At 46.8% G+C, this 17,519-nt stretch overlaps 1 protein-coding gene across 1 annotated transcript; it reads right to left on the minus strand.

Moving 5' to 3' along the window:
• Positions 1-3,128: 3,128 nt before the first annotated feature.
• LOC112236318 (nociceptin receptor-like) lies at positions 3,129-14,342 on the minus strand. Its single transcript, XM_042299814.1, has 2 exons — positions 13,988-14,342; positions 3,129-4,627 (listed from the first exon to the last, which is right to left on the minus strand). The coding sequence occupies exons 1-2, from the start codon at positions 14,331-14,333 to the stop codon at positions 4,101-4,103; spliced, it is 873 nt and encodes a 290-aa protein (XP_042155748.1). The 5' UTR covers positions 14,334-14,342; the 3' UTR covers positions 3,129-4,100.
• Between the last annotated feature and the right edge of the window lie 3,177 nt (positions 14,343-17,519).

Consider the following 17,519-nt stretch of genomic DNA (forward strand, 5'->3'; position numbering starts at 1 on the left):
GACTCATGTGATAAATATACACCAATAACATGATTACTAAACACATATAGAAGTTTTACGACTGTCTTAGATAGATGATTGGAACAACACTTTTACATACTTTTATATAGCACGTCTATGTATACAGAGTAACAACACATTATATATACAGAGTAACACCATGTTATACATACAGAGTTATTAATGTTATATATACATTATATACAGTGCATCCAAAAAGTATTCACACCCCTTGACTTTGTCCATGTGTCATTTTGTTACAAAGAGGGACTAAAATTGATTTAATTAAAAACAATACAATTATCTACACAAAATACTCTGGAAGAAGAATTCTAACATTTGTACCCCAAAAAATCATAAAAAAATAAAACACAAATATATCTTGATTAGATAAGTATTCAACCCACCAAGTCAATACATGTTTGAATCACCTTTAGCAGCGATTACAGCTGTGAGTCTTTATAGGTAAGTCTCTAAGAGCTTTACACACCAGGATTGTGTAACATTTGCCCATTATTCTTTCAAAATTCTTCACGCTCTGTCAAATTGGTTGTTGATGATGCTAAACAACCATTTGCAGGTGTTTTTCAAGCAGATTTAAGTCAAAACTGTAACTCTGCAACTCGGGAACATTCACTGTCTTCTTGGTATGCAACTCCATTGTAGATTTGGCCTTATGTTTTAGGTTATTTTCCTGCTGAAAGGTGAAGGAATTTCCCAGTATCTGTTGAAAAGCAGACTGAACCAGGTTTTTCTCTAGGAATTTGTCTGTGCTTAGCGCCAACCCATTTATTTTTTATCGTGAAAAACTCTCTCGACTACAAGCATATCCATAACATGGTGCAGCCACCACTATGCTTGAAAATATGAAGAGTGTTACTCAGTAATGTGATCTATTGGACTTGCCCCAAATATAACATTTTGTATTAAGGACAAAAAGTGATTTGCTTTGCCACATATTTTGCAGTATTACTTTAGTGCCTTGTTGCAAACAGGATGCATGTTTTGGAATTTTTTATTCTGTACAGACTTCCTTCTTTTCACTCTGTCAATTAGGTTAGTATTGTGGAGTAACTACAATGTTGTTGATCCATCCTCAGTTGTCTCCTATCACAGCCATTCAACTCTATAACTGTTTTAAAGTCACCATTGGCCTCATGGTGAAATCCCTGAGTGGTTTCCTTCCTCTCCAGCAGCTGAGTTAGGAAGGACGCCTGTATCTTTGTAGTGACTGGGGTGTATTGATACACCATCCAAAGTGTAATGAATATCTTCACCATGCTCTAAGGAATATTATATTTCTACCAATAGGTGCCCGTCTTCGCGACGCTTTAGGAAACCTCTATGGTTGAATCTGTGTTTGAAATTCACTGCTCGACTGAGGGACCTTACAGATAATTATATGTGTTGGGTACAAAGATGAGGTAGTGATTGAAAGAAATCATGTTAAATACTATTACTGCACACAGAGTGAGTCCATACAACTTATTATGTTCCTTTTTTGAGCACATTACAAAACGGTTGAAAACTTATTGATGTTTCAGCTTTTCTTTTTTAATCGTTTTTTTTTATCCCAGTTTTTTTATATTCAAAAAACATAATTCCACTTTGACACTACGGGGTCTTGTGACAAAACAATCTCAATTTGATTTTCAATTCAGGCTGTAACATAACAAAGTGTGGAAAAAGTGAAGGGGTGTGAATACTTTCTGAAGGCATAGAGAAGAAAACCGTATTACGTATCCAGGGTAACACCGTGTTATGTATCCAGGGTAACACCGTGTTACGTATCCAGGGTAACACCGTGTTACGTATCCAGGGTAACACCGTGTTACGTATCCAGGGTAACACCGTGTTACGTATCCAGGGTAACACCGTGTTACGTATCCAGGGTAACACCGTGTTACGTATCCAGGGTAACACCGTGTTACGTATCCAGGGTAACACAGTGTTACGTATGGTAACACCGTGTTACATATCCAGGGTAACACCGTGTTACGTATCCAGGGTAACACCGTGTTACGTATCCAGGGTAACACCGTGTTACGTATCCAGGGTAACACCGTGTTACGTATCCAGGGTAACACCGTGTTACGTATCCAGGGTAACACCGTGTTACGTATCCAGGGTAAAACCGTGTTACGTATCCAGGGTAACACCGTGTTACGTATACAGGGTAACACCGTGTTACGTATCCAGGGTAACACAGTGTTACGTATCCAGGGTAACACCGTGTTACGTATCCAGGGTAACACCGTGTTACGTATCCAGGGTAACACCGTGTTACGTATCCAGGGTAACACCGTGTTACGTATCCAGGGTAACACCGTGTTACGTATCCAGGGTAACACCGTGTTACGTATCCAGGGTAACACCGTGTTACGTATCCAGGGTAACACCGTGTTACGTATCCAGGGTAACACAGTGTTACGTATGGTAACACCGTGTTACGTATCCAGGGTAACACCGTGTTACGTATCCAGGGTAACACCGTGTTACGTATCCAGGGTAACACCGTGTTACGTTTCCAGGGTAACACCGTGTTACGTATCCAGGGTAACACCGTGTTACGTATCCAGGGTAACACCGTGTTACGTATCCAGGGTAACACCGTGTTACGTATCCAGGGTAACACCGTGTTACGTATCCAGGGTAACACTGTGTTACGTATGGTAACACCGTGTTAAGTATCCAGGGTAACACCGTGTTACATATCCAGGGTAACACCGTGTTACGTATCCAGGGTAACACCGTGTTACGTATCCAGGGTAACACTGTGTTACGTATCCAGGGTAACACCGTGTTACGTATCCAGGGTAAAACCGTGTTACGTATCCAGGGTAACACCGTGTTACGTATCCAGGGTAACACAGTGTTACGTATCCAGGGTAACACAGTGTTACGTATCCAGGGTAACACCGTGTTACGTATCCAGGGTAACACCGTGTTACGTATCCAGGGTAACACCGTGTTACGTATCCAGGGTAACACCGTGTTACGTATCCAGGGTAACACCGTGTTACGTATCCAGGGTAACACCGTGTTATGTATCCAGAGTAATTTTTTAATATTTTTTTATTTAACTCGGCAAGTCAGTTATAAACAAATTCTTATTTACAATGACGGCCTACACCGTCCAAACCTGGACAACGCCGTTCTATGGGACTCCCAATCACGGCCAGATGTGATATAGCCTGGATTCAAACAAATAATAGTACAAAATATATTTGCTTCATTTTTACAGGACGACAAGCAGAAAAACGCGGAGCATCATCATCTGCGATTATTTCATCATAACAATGAATAATAAAGGCTTCAACAAGCAAGTCTCTGTTGTGATGTGTTGTCCGTTCCTACACAACACCTGCAAGGTGATACAAAACAAGGAAAGTTACAGTACAGCACCATCAAGAACTGACACACTTTATCCCAGGATAGTGGATAGTATTTATACAGACTTTGTTTGGTATTTAAGGCCATGGAATAAGACAAATTGTTTCTCTCGAACAATATAAAACAGAAATAAACTAATAACATCCACTTAAAGTAATTACCTACAGCATAGAAACAAACAAAAAAGCATCTATAAAACAAACATTTAAAAAATGACCACGACAACATAATTAATCAACCAATCAACAGACGCAGAGTTGAGATAAGTGTGAGCAAAAACTGTTGACATTCGCGTAAATTGTCCATGAAGCACATAGACCTAAACTCTGAACTTAATCGTCCTGAAAATGATTAAACCAATTAAATAAAGACAACATGACATACATGTTAATAACATCCATGTTCCCTAAAGACACAGAGAAGCCCCTTAGTCCCTAGTAGAAGGTCTGTTAGACTACCCAACCCTGCTGTTAGGCCTCCAAACAGCTCCGGCCCAGATCTGGCCCCAACCAGGCCATTCGGACAGTGCCCCTGCCTTGGGCCACCTCCGGTCCTCTTCCTTGGCCTTTCCCCGTTTGGCCCCAGCCCATGGGGCCGTCATCCTGCTAGAGGGTAGTGATCTGGGTGAGCTCCATGTTGGAGTTCCCTGTCCTTTGGTGGTGGTTGTTCTGGGGTTCCTGGCAGACCAAGGGCAGCTCCACGCCTAGTCATGCGGGATTTGTATTCCCATCCGCCGTCTTGCAATTGTAAGCCACCTCGCGGGCGATGCTCCTCATCCGACCTGACTGCTGCCGGCTGTCCAGGCGGAATGGACCCGGGTGGCAGAACTCCCTGAAGCACCTCTTGAAGTTCTCGTCCAGGAAGGCGTAGAGGACTGGGTTAAGACTGCTGTTGACGTAGCCCAGCGCAATACAGAAGTGCATCAGGGCCATGGTGAGGAGGCTACTCAGGTTGAAGCCCAATGACTGGGCCAGAGCCATGATCTGGACTGGGGTCCAACAGACCACGAAGGCTGCCACTACGACCAGGACCATGCGGGTGATGCGGTGCAGGTTGCGGTCCTTCTCCTTGGAGCCGGACAGGATGCGGACGCTGCGAAGGCGCTTCACCATCAGGCTGTAGCAGACACTGATGATGGCCACTGGGATGAGGAAGGAAAACAGGAAAACGCAGGTGCCGAACACCGGGTCCCAGTAGCTACGAGGGTCTGGGAGGACTACGATACACTCTACACCTAGGAGGAGGACAGGGCATATGTTAGGGGTTAGGACACGAGGGTTAAGGGTTAGGACATAGGGTAGGGGTTAGGACACAAGGGTTAAGGGTTAGGACACAAGGGTTAAGGGTTAGGACATAGGGTAGGGGTTAGGACATAGGGTAGGCATTAGGACACAAGGGTTAGGACACGAGGGTTAAGGGTTAGGACATAGGTTAGCGTTACTGTAGGGGAAGGGGTTAGGACACAAGGGTTAAGGGTTAGGACATAGGTTAGGGTTACTGTAGGGGTTAGGACACCACACCTACAGGGACAGGACACAGAAGAAGACCATTGTCCAATATCTACAAATGTCCAACAGAAATGTGTGTTCGGCTCCCAACCCCACATCCTGTACACACCTAGGACCAAGGGATTAGTACATAGGACCAAGGGATTAGTACATAGGACCAAGGGATTAGTACATAGGACCAAGGGTTTAGTACATAGGACCAAGGGTTTAGTACATAGGACCAAGGGTTTAGTACATAGGACCAAGGGTTTAGTACATAGGACCAAGGGATTAGTACATAGGACCAAGGGTTTAGTACATAGGACCAAGGAATTAGTACATAGGACCAAGGAATTAGTACATAGGACCAAGGGATTAGTACATAGGACCAAGGGATTAGTACATAGGACCAAGGGATTAGTACATAGGACCAAGGGTTTAGTACAGTAGGAGGATTGAGCAGAGAGGATAATCAATCAAATCACTGCTAGGAAGTCCGTCTCTTTGCATCACTCAAAAACACATACCACTGGTCGAAAGGGGTCATTATCATGGGGTTTACCTTTATCTATATATTTCCAGATAGTTGACATTTTATTAAAAATAAGGAGTAGACATTCTCCAGATACTCATGTCCTTAATTCATTGAATATGCGGAGCTAGGATATTCTCTGTTATGGGACAGTTTCTACATGCATCCAATCCAGACCTCTGAAATCTCCCTGCTACTGTATGAGTCCAAAAAGATATCTGGGGTTAGACACGTTCAAGGCACACACATGATGCGCATGCCGCAGACCATTATTCCTCCTCCACCAAACTTTACAGTTGGCCTATGCATTTGGGCAGGCAAAGTTCCCCTGGCATTCGCCAAACTGTGATTCATCCATCGGGCTGCCAGGTGGTGAAGCGTGATTCATCACTCCAGAGAATATGTTTCCACTGCTCCAGAGTCCAATGGTGGCAAGCTTTACACCACAGCCGACGCTTGGCAATGCGCACAGTGATCTTAGACTTGTTTGCGGCTGCTCGGCCATGGAAACCCATTTCATGAAGCTTCTGACGAACAGTTCTTGTGCTGACATTGCTTCCAGAGGACAGACGATTTTTACGCACTAACCACTTCAGCACTCGGCGGTCCCGTTCGGTTTAGCTTGTGTGGCCTACCACTTCGCGGCTGAGCCGTTGTTGCTCCTAGACATTTCTACTTCACAATAACAGCACTTACAGTTGACCTGGGGCAGCTCTAGCAGGGCAGAAACGGACTTGTTGGAAAGGTGGCATCCTATGAACGTGCCACTGTAACAGTATAACTTTAAACCGTCCCCTCGCCCATACCCGGGCGCGAACCAGGGACTCTCTGCACACATCAACAACAGTCACCCACGAAGCATCGTTACCCATCGCTCCACAAAAGTCGCGGCCCTCGCAGAGCAAAGGGGAACCACTACTCCAAGGTCTCAGAGCAAGTGACATCACCGAATGAAAGGCTATTTAGCGCACACCACCGCTAACTAGCTAGCTATTTCACATCCGTTACACCACGTTGAAAGTCAATGAGCTCTTTAGTAAGGCCATTCTCCTACCAGTGTTTGTCTATGGAGATTGCATGGCTGTTTTATACACCTGTCAGCAACGGGTGTGGCTGAAATAGCCGAATCAAAATATTTGAATGGGTTGTCCCCATACTTTTGTAATAGTCTATTTGTCTAATATTCTAACCCTGGAAAGGGTCAACATGCTGATATATCTAAGCCTTTCTACTAAGGTATGAAGGAATACACATCTTTTCAGAAACGTATCAAAATCTGTAGTCATTACCTGTTCATGTATGTATTCATATTTCTCAAAGAATGTATCATTACAATAGATATCATTACATGATACGTAATATTCATCCTCGTATGTCTGATCAAAAAAAATGGGCTAAATCCGACTCATTAAATGTCCAGATCCCAAATTATTTTACTTGTTCAGGACAATTTGGTTTGAATGCAGCAAGTGTCCAGGGGAGTTCCCTGACAAATCCCCTTCTTTCTTCTCATTGGCTCTGAGGCCGACTATATGCCAAGACAGACAGTCCTTTCTCACGAGAGTTAGACTTTGCTTGTCACACGTAATAAGGAAATGAACAGGAATCAGTTGGAGCTGCATCAGATGACCTGGCCTTCATAATCACCCGACCTCAACCCAATTGAGATGGTTTGGGATGAGTTGGACTGCAGAGGGAAGGAAAAGCAGCCAAGTGCTCAGTATATGTGGGAACTCCTTCAAGACTGTTGGAAAAGCATTCCTCTTTGTATCTGTCCACGTTCAACAACAGAAGAGAGTGTCTATTTGGGAGTCATTATATCTTCTGTTGTTGACCGTAGACAGATGGAATGACTCTCAAATAGACACTCTCTTCTGTTGTTGATGCCTTTTCACTCACAAAATAAACAAATCATCATATAAATAAATTATATAACAGAATCCAAAATACACTCAAAACTCAACACCTTGAGGTTGAAGAACTGTCCACAAGCTTTTAATTCGGATTTTTCCTTCCTCAGGGTATAATCACTTTGACTGTGACATTTGCTTTGACTTTTCTGACAGCCTGCCTTTCAGAACTGCCTCTAAACCCAAGCAGCTGAGAACTCTTGACAGCCCTATAGCTCTGTAATACAAAACACAATTCAGTTCAGGGGATATATATAAACATTTACGAACCCTGACTTGGCATCCTGAAGGGAGCCTGAATCAAATCAACTTCAAAAGACGATTTCTAAGTTAATATTATTTTTTTTTTTTTAGAGAACCACTTGTCACTGGTGTGAAGAAGAAACATCCTCTCTCTCTCTCTCTGTGTCTCTCTCTCTCTGTGTCTCTCTCTCTCTCTCTCTGTGTCTCTCTGTGTCTCTCTCTCTGTGTCTCTCTCTCTGTCTCTCTCTCTGTGTCTCTCTCTCTGTGTCTCTCTCTCTGTGTCTCTCTCTCTGTGTCTCTCTCTCTGTGTCTCTCTCTCTGTCTCTCTCTCTGTGTCTCTCTCTCTGTGTTAATCTCTCTGTGTCTCTCTCTCTGTGTCTCTCTGTGTCTCTCTCTCTGTGTCTCTCTCTCTGTCTCTCTCTCTGTCTCTCTCTCTCTGTGTCTCTCTCTCTCTCTCTCTGTGTCTCTCTGTGTCTCTCTCTCTGTGTCTCTCTCTCTGTCTCTCTCTCTGTGTCTCTCTGTGTCTCTCTCTCTGTGTCTCTCTCTCTGTCTCTCTCTCTGTCTCTCTCTCTCTGTGTTTCTCTCTCTCTCTCTCTCTCTCTGGGGTGATTATGAAGATGCTCGCAAATCCAGTTCAAAGCTTTTATCTAGGATGCATCCCAAACTGAACCCTATTCTCTATAATGTGCACTACTTTAGTGCCATTGTCAAAAGTAGTGCACTAAATAGGGAATAGGGTTTCATTTGGGACATAACCACATGACATTAAACATGTCTTCCCACTCTGTAGTTCTGAGAGCTCATCCGAACCTGAATGTCTTCTTACCCTTTAGGATTTTTTATGAGCACGCTAGCGTTGTCCCAAAATGGCACCCTAGTCCCTATTTAGTGCACTACTTTTTACCAGAGCCCTATGTCAAAAGTAGAAAACTACATAAGGAATAGGGTGCCATTTTGGGATTAATCCTCACATCTATTCCAGTAAAGTGCCTCTCCTGACAGCTGGATCAATGGGACGTCCTGTTCCTGTCTAGCTGCAGCACAATAGGAAACAACAGTACAACCCTACACCTCACTAACCTCAACGGTCACATCTCAGACTCCGCTGCAGTTACAAAAGGAGTCCCCCAGGGCTCTCTGTCCCTTACTGTTCATCATGTAGCCTTGCCTTGTTGCAGTACAGTACAAAGCCTGTCTGTTTGTCCCTAAAAAAAAAACCTTCCTTACTTGCTTCAGTAGCTAGCTAGCTAGATGAGGACGAGATCATTTCCACACTGCGATCAATGCTCCCTTGTTTTTTTTGTCGGTGACAAAGTTGAAAATTGATTGCGGATGTAACCAGTGTCACTGCTTCTCTCACTGTCTCTGTCGAAACCTCGGCTTGAACTAGTGTCCCTCCCCTGGCTCGCTGCTCGCTAAAAAGTGACAAGTTAAATCCACTTCAATAGGAGTCTCTCTCTTTGTTATTTGCTGAACTCAACATATGTACCAGTCAAAAGTTTGGACACATCTACTCATTCAAGGGTTTTCTTTATTTAAAAAAAAACTATTTTCTACATTGTAGAATAATAGTGTAGAGATCAGAACTATGAAATAACACATATGGAATCATGTAGTAACCAAAAAAACTGTTAAACAAATCAAAGTATATTTTATATTTGAGATTCTTCAAAGTAGCCACCATTTGCCTTGATGACAGCTTTGCACACTCTTGGCATTCTCTCTAAGTCTAGATATTAGTCTAGGTCGGGAATAGTATATTTCCAATTTAAGGAAAATTTCACATCTTTATGAAAAGGTAAACAATGAAAATCACTTTGTAACAAAAACAACGACCATTCATATATCATTCAACAGTAAAGTGAACTCTAGGGGTAAAAAAAGTCAAAAGAACTCTGTTCCCTTTGAATGAGGACTCAACTCTTTTTCCAGATCACTTCACTTGTTTTGTGGTCCAAGTCCTATTTGCATTCACATTGCTTTATATAGAAAGAAGGAACCAAGATCTTTTCCCAACATTCACTCAATGCATTCTGGGGTTTTACCATGTGCAGGATGAGCCATTCCATCAGAATGTTGTCATCACACTGATAGATATATACTTATATTTTGGAAGCTAAACGATTGCATTTAGTTAAAAGATGAGACAATAATTGTAATTTCTCTCTATTGTGGCACCAGTGTGAGGGGTTATAACAGTAGTCTAGTGTGAGTTGTTATAACAGTAGTCTAGTGTGAGGGGTTATAACAGTAGTCTAGTGTGAGGGGTTATAACAGTAGTCTAGTGTGAGGGGTTATAACAGTAGTCTAGTGTGAGGGGTGATAACAGTAGTCTAGTGTGAGGGGTTATAACAGCAGTCTAGGGGTTATAACAGTAGTCTAGTGTGAGGGGTTATAACAACAGTCTAGTGTGAGGGGTGATAACAGTAGTCTAGGGGTTATAACAGTAGTCTAGTGTGAGGGGTTATAACAACAGTCTAGTGTGAGGGGTTATAACAGTAGTCTAGTGTGAGTTGTTATAACAGTAGTCTAGTGTGAGGGGTTATAACAGTAGTCTAGTGTGAGGGGTTATAACAGTAGTCTAGTAGTCTCCCACCTCCTCCTCCCCTCCTACCCTCTCCTACCCCCTCCTCCCCTCCCCTCTCCCTCCCCTCCTCCCCTCCTCTCCTCCTCTCTCCCACCCCCCCTCCTACCCTCTCCCACACCCTCATCCCCTCCTCTCCTCCTCTCTCCCACCCCCTCCTCTCCTCCCCTCTCCCACCCCCTCCTCCCCTCCTCGCCTCCTCTTTCCCACCCCTCTTCCCCTCCTCTCTCCCAACCCTCCTCTCCTCCTCTCTTCCATCCCCCTCCTCCCCTCCCCTCCAGGGGGTGCACGTTTTGGTTTTTGGCCCTAACACTACACAGCTGATTCCAATGATCAACGCTTGATGGTTAGTTAAATGTTTTGAATCAGCTGTGTAGTGCCAAGTACCCCCCCACCCCCAAACTAAAACATGTCCCCCTTGGGACAGACAGAAAGCTTGTCTGCATCCCAAATGGCACCCTATAGTCCCCAGGAATCCTGTTCGAACGACTCTTGTGTGAATTGTGACGATGTCACAGATCAAAACATGTACTGTACTCTTTTGGGTCATAAAAATAGTTTGTAGCTAAAACCATTCGGACTAGAGCTCAAACACACAATGTTTAAAAGCGTTTCGAAGTCCAAAACGCTACAATTAATAAGCAGATTTAAAAAATATATATTATTATTTTTACCTTTATCTGACTAAGCAAGTCAGTTAAAAGAACAAATTCTTATTTTCAATGACGGCCTAGGAACAGTGGGGTTAACTGCCTGTTCAGGGGCAGAACGACAGACTTGTACCTTGTCAGCTCGGGAGTTTGAACTTGCAACCTTCCGGTTACTAGTCCAACGCTCTAACCACTAGGCTACACTGGCGCCACACACATGGGAAAGCACACAAGACCTGTTGACTTTTTCCACATTTTACATTACAGACTTATTCTATAGTTGATCATCCCTCAGAAATCTACACACAATAATGACAAAGCAAAAACAGAATACCTTATTTACATAAGTACTCAGACCTTTTGCTAGGAGACTAAATTGAGATCAGCTGCATCCTGTTTCCATTGATCGTCCTTGAGATGTTTCAACAACTTGATTGGAGTCCACCTGTGGTAAATTCAATTCATTGGACATGATTTGGAAAGGCACACACACCTGATGAAATAAGGTCCCACAGTTGACAGTGCATGTCAGAGCAAAAACCAAGCCATGAGGTCGAAGGAATTGTCTGTAGAGCTCCGAGACAGGATTGTGTCGAGGCACAGATCTGGGGAAGGGTACCAAAACATTTCTGCAGCATTGAAGGTCCCCAAGAACACAGTGGCCTCCATCATTCTTAAATGGAAGAAGTTTGGAACCACCAAGACTCTTCCTAGAGCTGGCCGCCCGGGCAAACTGAGCGATCGGGGAGAAGAGCTTTGGTCAGGGAGGTGACCAAGAACCTGATGGTCACTCTGACAGAACTCTAGAGTTCCTCTGTGGAGATGGGAGAACCTTCCAGAAGGACAACCATCTCTGCAGCACTCCACCAATCAGGCCTTTATGGTAGAGTGGCCAGACGGAAGCCACCTCTCAGTAAAAGGCACATGACAGCCCGCTTGGAGTTTGCCAAAAGGCACCTAAAGACTCTCAAACCGTGAGAAACAAGATTTTCTGGTCTGATGAAACCAAGATTGAACTCTTTGGTCTGAATGCCAAGCGTCACGTCTGGAGGGAACCTGGCACCATCCTTACGGTGAAGCATGGTGGTGGTAGCATCAGCAGCTGTGGGGATTTTTTTTTTTTCAGCGGCAGACATTGGGAGACTAGTCAGGATCGAGGGAAAGATAAACAGAGCAAAGTACATAGAGATCCTTGATGAAAACCAGCTCCAGAGTGCTCACAACCTCAGACTGAGGTGAAGATTCACCTTCTAACAGGACAAAGACCCTAAGCACACAGCCAAGACAATGCAGGAGTGGCTTCAGGACAAGAATGCCCTTGAGTGACCCAGCCAGAGCCTGGACTTGAACAAGATCTAACATCTCTGGAGAGACCTGAAAATAGCTGTGAAGCAATGCATCCTCAAACTGGTACTTCTAACAGTCTGATGTTTAATTCATTGTCTTAAAATATGCTTGTGAATCATTAATGAGTTCTCTATGAGCCCTGCAGGTACTGGGTCTACAGGGTCTACAGATTATAGAGAGATCACATTCAGCCTACAGTGCTGCCTCTCTCTGTGCCTCTCTCTCTCTCTGTGCCTCTCTCTCTCTCTGTGCTCTCTCTCTCTCTCTCTCTCTCTCTCTCTGTGCCTCTCTCTCTCTCTCTCTCTCTCTCTCTCTGTGCCTCTCTCTCTCTCTCTCTCTCTGTGCCTCTCTCTCTCTCTCTCTCTCTCTCTCTGTGCCTCTCTCTCTCTCTCTCTGTGCCTCTCTCTCTCTCTCTCTCTGCCTCTCTCTCTCTCTCTCTGTGCCTCTCTCTCTCTCTCTCTCTGTCTCTCTCTCTCTCTCTCTCTGCCTCTCTCCCCCTCTCTCACTACTGCCTCTCCATTTCCCACCCTCCCTCCCTCCCATTTGCTTTCTTCTCATTCTCTGCCTCCTGTCTGCTCCTCCTCTGTCCATGGGGAACCTAACTTCACAACTCTTCCAGCATTCAGAGCAACAGTGCTATGATGTATATATTATATATTATAGAATATATTATAGAATCTGTTAAATATCCTGACATGAAGATAAATGAAAGTAGTGAACAACAACAACAACAACAACAAAACACAGATATTATCTAAGGGGTCCTCGAGGTTAAACATAATGAGGCAGACGTTGGGTTTTCTACTTGAGCTCCATGTCTATTTCAGACGCACAGAGTGACAAACTGTTAACGACATCCTTTAGTGGCTTTTGAAGTGGAGGAGAACAGATGGTGATTCTATTCACGTATTCACGTGTCCTGGTGTTGTTGCACTGAACTAGACTGTAAACAGTCTCTACCCCACTGACCTAATGGTAAGGACTCACAGTCTGTAGCTGTAGTGACCTTTTCACTGTTACTGCTATATTCACTATCTCCACACACATATACACACTAAAATACACACGCACGCACGCGCACGCACACACACACACACACACACACACACACACACACACACACACACACACACACACACACACACACACACACACACACACACACACACACACACACACACACACACACACACGTTGTTTGTTCAAAGGCATTACTTTGGTCAGTGTGGCCTTGTCCCTTTTTAAAGCCTTTAAAGGTCTGTGATTGGATGCCCCTGGTCATATCACACACATTGCATTACATTCCCCCTAGTAACCAGACCACATGACCTTCCCCCTAGTATCCAGACCACATGATACTCCCTCTAGCTGACCTAGGAGGAACCAGACCACATGATACTCGCTCTAGCTGACCCAGGAGGAACCAGGCCACATGATACTTGCTCTAGCTGACCCAGGTGGAACCAGAGCACATGATTCTCCCCTAGCTGACCCAGACAACATGATACTTCCTCTAGCTGACCCAGAAGGAACCAGAGCACATGATACTCCCTCTAGCTGACCCAGGAGGAACCAGACTGCAGTATAATGATGTACAGTAGATGATCTACTCAGAAATGGAGGGAGGGAGGGAGGACGGAAGGAAGGGAGGGAGGGAGGGATGGAGGGATGAGAATATCTGAATAGATTAATTTAGAGGTCAATCTGACAGTAGAACAGATAAATCAGACTTGATAATGAACCAAACTAAATCCACTTTCTGTTGTTTCACCTACAGAGAGACAGACAGACAGACAGACAGACAGACAGACAGACAGACAGACAGACCCAATATAACCTACTGTTATGTTCAACCTCCACATCTCCCAACACCATGGCCGGTACCCCTATCGCCGACGCCAGGACCCACACACAGATGTTGACCACTTTGGCCTTGTGGGGCGTCCTCATGTCCAGGGCCTTGACCGGATGGCACACGGCCACGTAGCGATCCATGCTCATCACGGTCAGAGTAAAGGTGCTGGTGAACATGTTGTAGTAGTCGATGGAGACCACGGCCTTGCAGAGGGCGTTACCGAACGGCCAGAAGCCCAGGAACAGGTCTGTTCCCTGGAAGGGTAAGGTAGCAAGGACCAGGGAGTCAGCCAGAGCCAGGTTAAATATGTAGATGTTGGTGGCTGTCTTCATCTTAGTGTACCTGGAGAAGAGGAGAGGAGAGGAGAGGGGAGGAGACGAGAGGGAGGAAAAGATAGGGGAGGGGAGGAGAAGAGAAGAGAAGAGAAGAGAAGAGAAGAGGAGAAGAGAGAGGAGAGGAGAGGAGAGGAGAGGAGAGGAGAGGAGAGGAGAGGAGAGGAGAGGAGAAGAGAAGAGAAGAGAAGAGAAGAGAAGAGAAGAGAAGAGAAGAGAAGAGAAGAAGAGAAGAGAAGAGAAGAGAAGAGAAGAGAAGAGAAGAGAAGAGAAGAGAAGAGAAGAGAAGAGAAGAGAAGAGAAGAGAAGAGAAGAGAAGAGAGGAGAGGGAGGAGAAGAGAGGGGAGGAGAGGGAAAGAGAGGAGAGGAGGGGAGGAGACGAGAGGGAGGAAAAGATAGGGGAGGGAGAGAAGAGAAGAGAAGAGAAGAGGAGAAGAGAGAGAGAGGAGAGGAGAGGAGAGGGAGAGGAGAGGAGAGGAGAAGAGAAGAGAAGAGAAGAGAAGAGAAGAGAAGAGAGGAGAGGGGAGGAGAAGAGAGGGAGAAGAGGGGAGGAGAAGAGAGGGGGGAGGAGAGGGAAAGAGAGGAGAGGAGAGGGGAGGAGAAGAGAGGGAGGAGAGGGGATGGGAGGGGGAGAGGTATGCATAACGGTGATTGAATGTGATCACATTGAGCGAGTTTTCCTACTTAAAGAGTGTGAAAAAGCCTTGTTCAAATAGAAAAAGTCAGTTTGTTCTCTGCTGCTGCTGTGGTCTGCTGGTCCAAGTCAGTCCAAGCCTCAAACCGTCTTGTTGACAATCTTCGATTCAGTTCATCTCAGTTCCTACAATGTGAGAAAAAACCTCACACACAGCCGACTCCTGCTTTCAATTCAAAAGGGAACAGAGTTACAAGGTTTACTTCTGACAGCAACAATAAGAAGCAATGGGATCTGTGGGTATATAATTATAACAAGGCTTCCTGTTACATAAGAAGTGGTGGATCTATTTTAAACCCTGTGTTACCAAGCGGGCCAAAATCCCCTGATCAACCAACCGATAGACATATAGATATATAGAGAGGATGAAAGCCTTACGAAAGGTGTCAGACTAAATATTCAGACACTGGAAGTAGGTCTTTGGTCTCACTGAGCTGCATCGTCAACACTGACAGATCAGTTCTTCCAAATTCTGGTCCAGAAAACCAGAAACCTGCAGTGGCTTCCAATCTATAACGTGACAATATCCCCCCCCTTCCCTCTCCTCTATTTTCCTCTCCTCCCCTCTCTTCTCCTCTTTTCCCATCTCTTCTCCTCTTCTCCCATCTCTTCTCCTCTCCTTGACCTCTCTTCTCCTCTCCTCTCTTTTCCTCCCCTCTCTTCTCCTCTCCTCTCTTTTCCTCCCCTCTCTTCCCCACTCCTCTCCTCCCCTCTCCTCTTCTCCACTCCTCTCCTCCCCTCTTCTCCACTCCTCTCCTCCCCTCCCTTCTTCTCCACTCCTCTCCTCCCCTCCCTTCTTCTCCTTCTCCCCTCTTCTCCTCCTCTCCTCCCCTCCCTTCTTCTCCACTCCTCTCCTCCCCTCCCTTCTTCTCCACTCCTCTCCTCCCCTCCCTACTCCTCTCCCCCCTCCCTTCTTCTCCACTCCTCTCCTCCCCTCCCTTCTTCTCCATCCTCTCCTCCCTCTCCCCGTTTCCTCCCTCTCTCTTTCTCCTGCCACCACTCTGTCTTCTCTCTCCCCCTCTCCTTCCTCCATCCTCTCCTCCTCTCCTTCCTCCCTCCTCTCCCCCTTTCCTTCCTCCCTCCTCTCCCCCTCTCCTTCCTCCCCCTCCTCTCCCCCTCTCCTTCCTCCCTCCTCTCCCCCTCTCCTTCCTCCCTCCTCTCCCCCTCTCCTTCCTCCCTCCTCTCCCCCTCTCCTAGCTCCCTCCTCTCCCCCTCTCCTTCCTCCCTCCTCTCCCCCTCTCCTTCCTCCCTCCTCTCCCACTCTCCTTCCACCCTCCTCCCTCTCTCCTTCCTCCCTCCTCTCCCCCTCTCCTTCCTCCCTCCTCTCCTCCTCTCCTTCCTCCCTCCTCCCCCCTCCCTCCTCCCCCTCTCCCCCACTCCTTCCTCCCTCCTCTCCCCCTCCTTCCTCCCTCCTCTCCCCCTCCCTTCCTCCCTCCTCTCCCACTCTCCTTCCTTCCTCCTCTCCCCCTCTCCTTCCTCCCTCCTCTCCCCCTCTCCTTCCTCCCTCCTTTCCCCCTTTCCTTCCTCCTCCTCCTCTCCCCCTTTCCTTCCTCCCTCCTCTCCCCCTCTCCTGCCTCCCTCCTCTCCCCTCTCCTTCCTCCCTCCTCTCCCCCTCTCCTTCCTCCCTCCTCTCCTCCTCTCCTTCCTCCCTCCTCTCCCCCTCTCCTTCCTCCCTCCTCTCCCCCTCTCCTTCCTCCCTCCTCCCCCCTTTCCTTCCTCCCTCCTCTCCCCCTCCTTCCTCCCTCCTCTCCCACTCTCCTTCCTTCCTCCTCTCCCCCTCTCCTTCCTCCCTCCTCTCCCCCTCTCCTTCCTCCCTCCTCTCCCCCTTTCCTTCCTCCCTCCTCTCCCCCCCCTTCCTCCCTCCTTCCCCCTCCCTTCCTCCCTCCTCTCCCACTCTCCTTCCTTCCTCCTCTCCCCCTCTCCTTCCTCCCTCCTCTCCCCCCCTCTCCTTCCTCCCTCCTCTCCCCCTTTCCTTCCTCCCTCCTATCCCCCTCTCCTTCCTCCCTCCTCTCCCCATCTCCTTCCTCCCTCCTCTCCCCCTCTCCTTCCTCCCTCCCTCCTCCCCCCTCTCCTTCCTCCCTCCTCTCCCCCTCTCCTTCCTCCCTCCTCTCCCCCTCTCCTTCCTCCCTCCTCTCCCCCCTCTCCTTCCTCCCTCCTCCCCCTCTCCTTCCTCCCTCCACTCCCCCTCCCTTCCTCCCTCCTCTCCCCCTTTCCTTCCTCCCTCCTCCTTTCCTTCCTCCCTCCTCTCCCCCTCTCCTTCCTCCCTCCTCTCCCCCTCTCCTTCCTCCCTCCTCTCCCCCTCTCCTTCCTCCCTCCTCTCCCCCTCCCTTCCTCCCTCCCTCCCCCTTTCCTTCCTCCCTCCTCTCCCCCTTTCCTTCCTCCCTCCCTCCTCCCCCCTTTCCTTCCTCCCTCCCTCTCCTTCCTCCCTCCTCTCCCCCTCTCCTTCCTCCCTCCTATCCCCCTCTCCTTCCTCCCTCCTCTCCCCCTCCCCC

This window comes from Oncorhynchus tshawytscha, linkage group LG16, assembly GCF_018296145.1.
Source record: "Oncorhynchus tshawytscha isolate Ot180627B linkage group LG16, Otsh_v2.0, whole genome shotgun sequence".
Classification (NCBI taxonomy): domain Eukaryota; kingdom Metazoa; phylum Chordata; class Actinopteri; order Salmoniformes; family Salmonidae; genus Oncorhynchus; species Oncorhynchus tshawytscha.

Excerpts from the sequence above, each read along its gene's own strand:
- LOC112236318 (XM_042299814.1), bottom strand. The coding sequence starts at position 14,333 with ATGAAGACAGCCACCAACATCTACATATTTAACCTGGCTCTGGCTGAC. Across the intron at positions 4,628-13,987 it reads TGTGGAGGTTGAACATAACA|GTGTAGAGTGTATCGTAGTC; the intron begins GTAGGTTATATT and ends TCCTCCTCCTAG.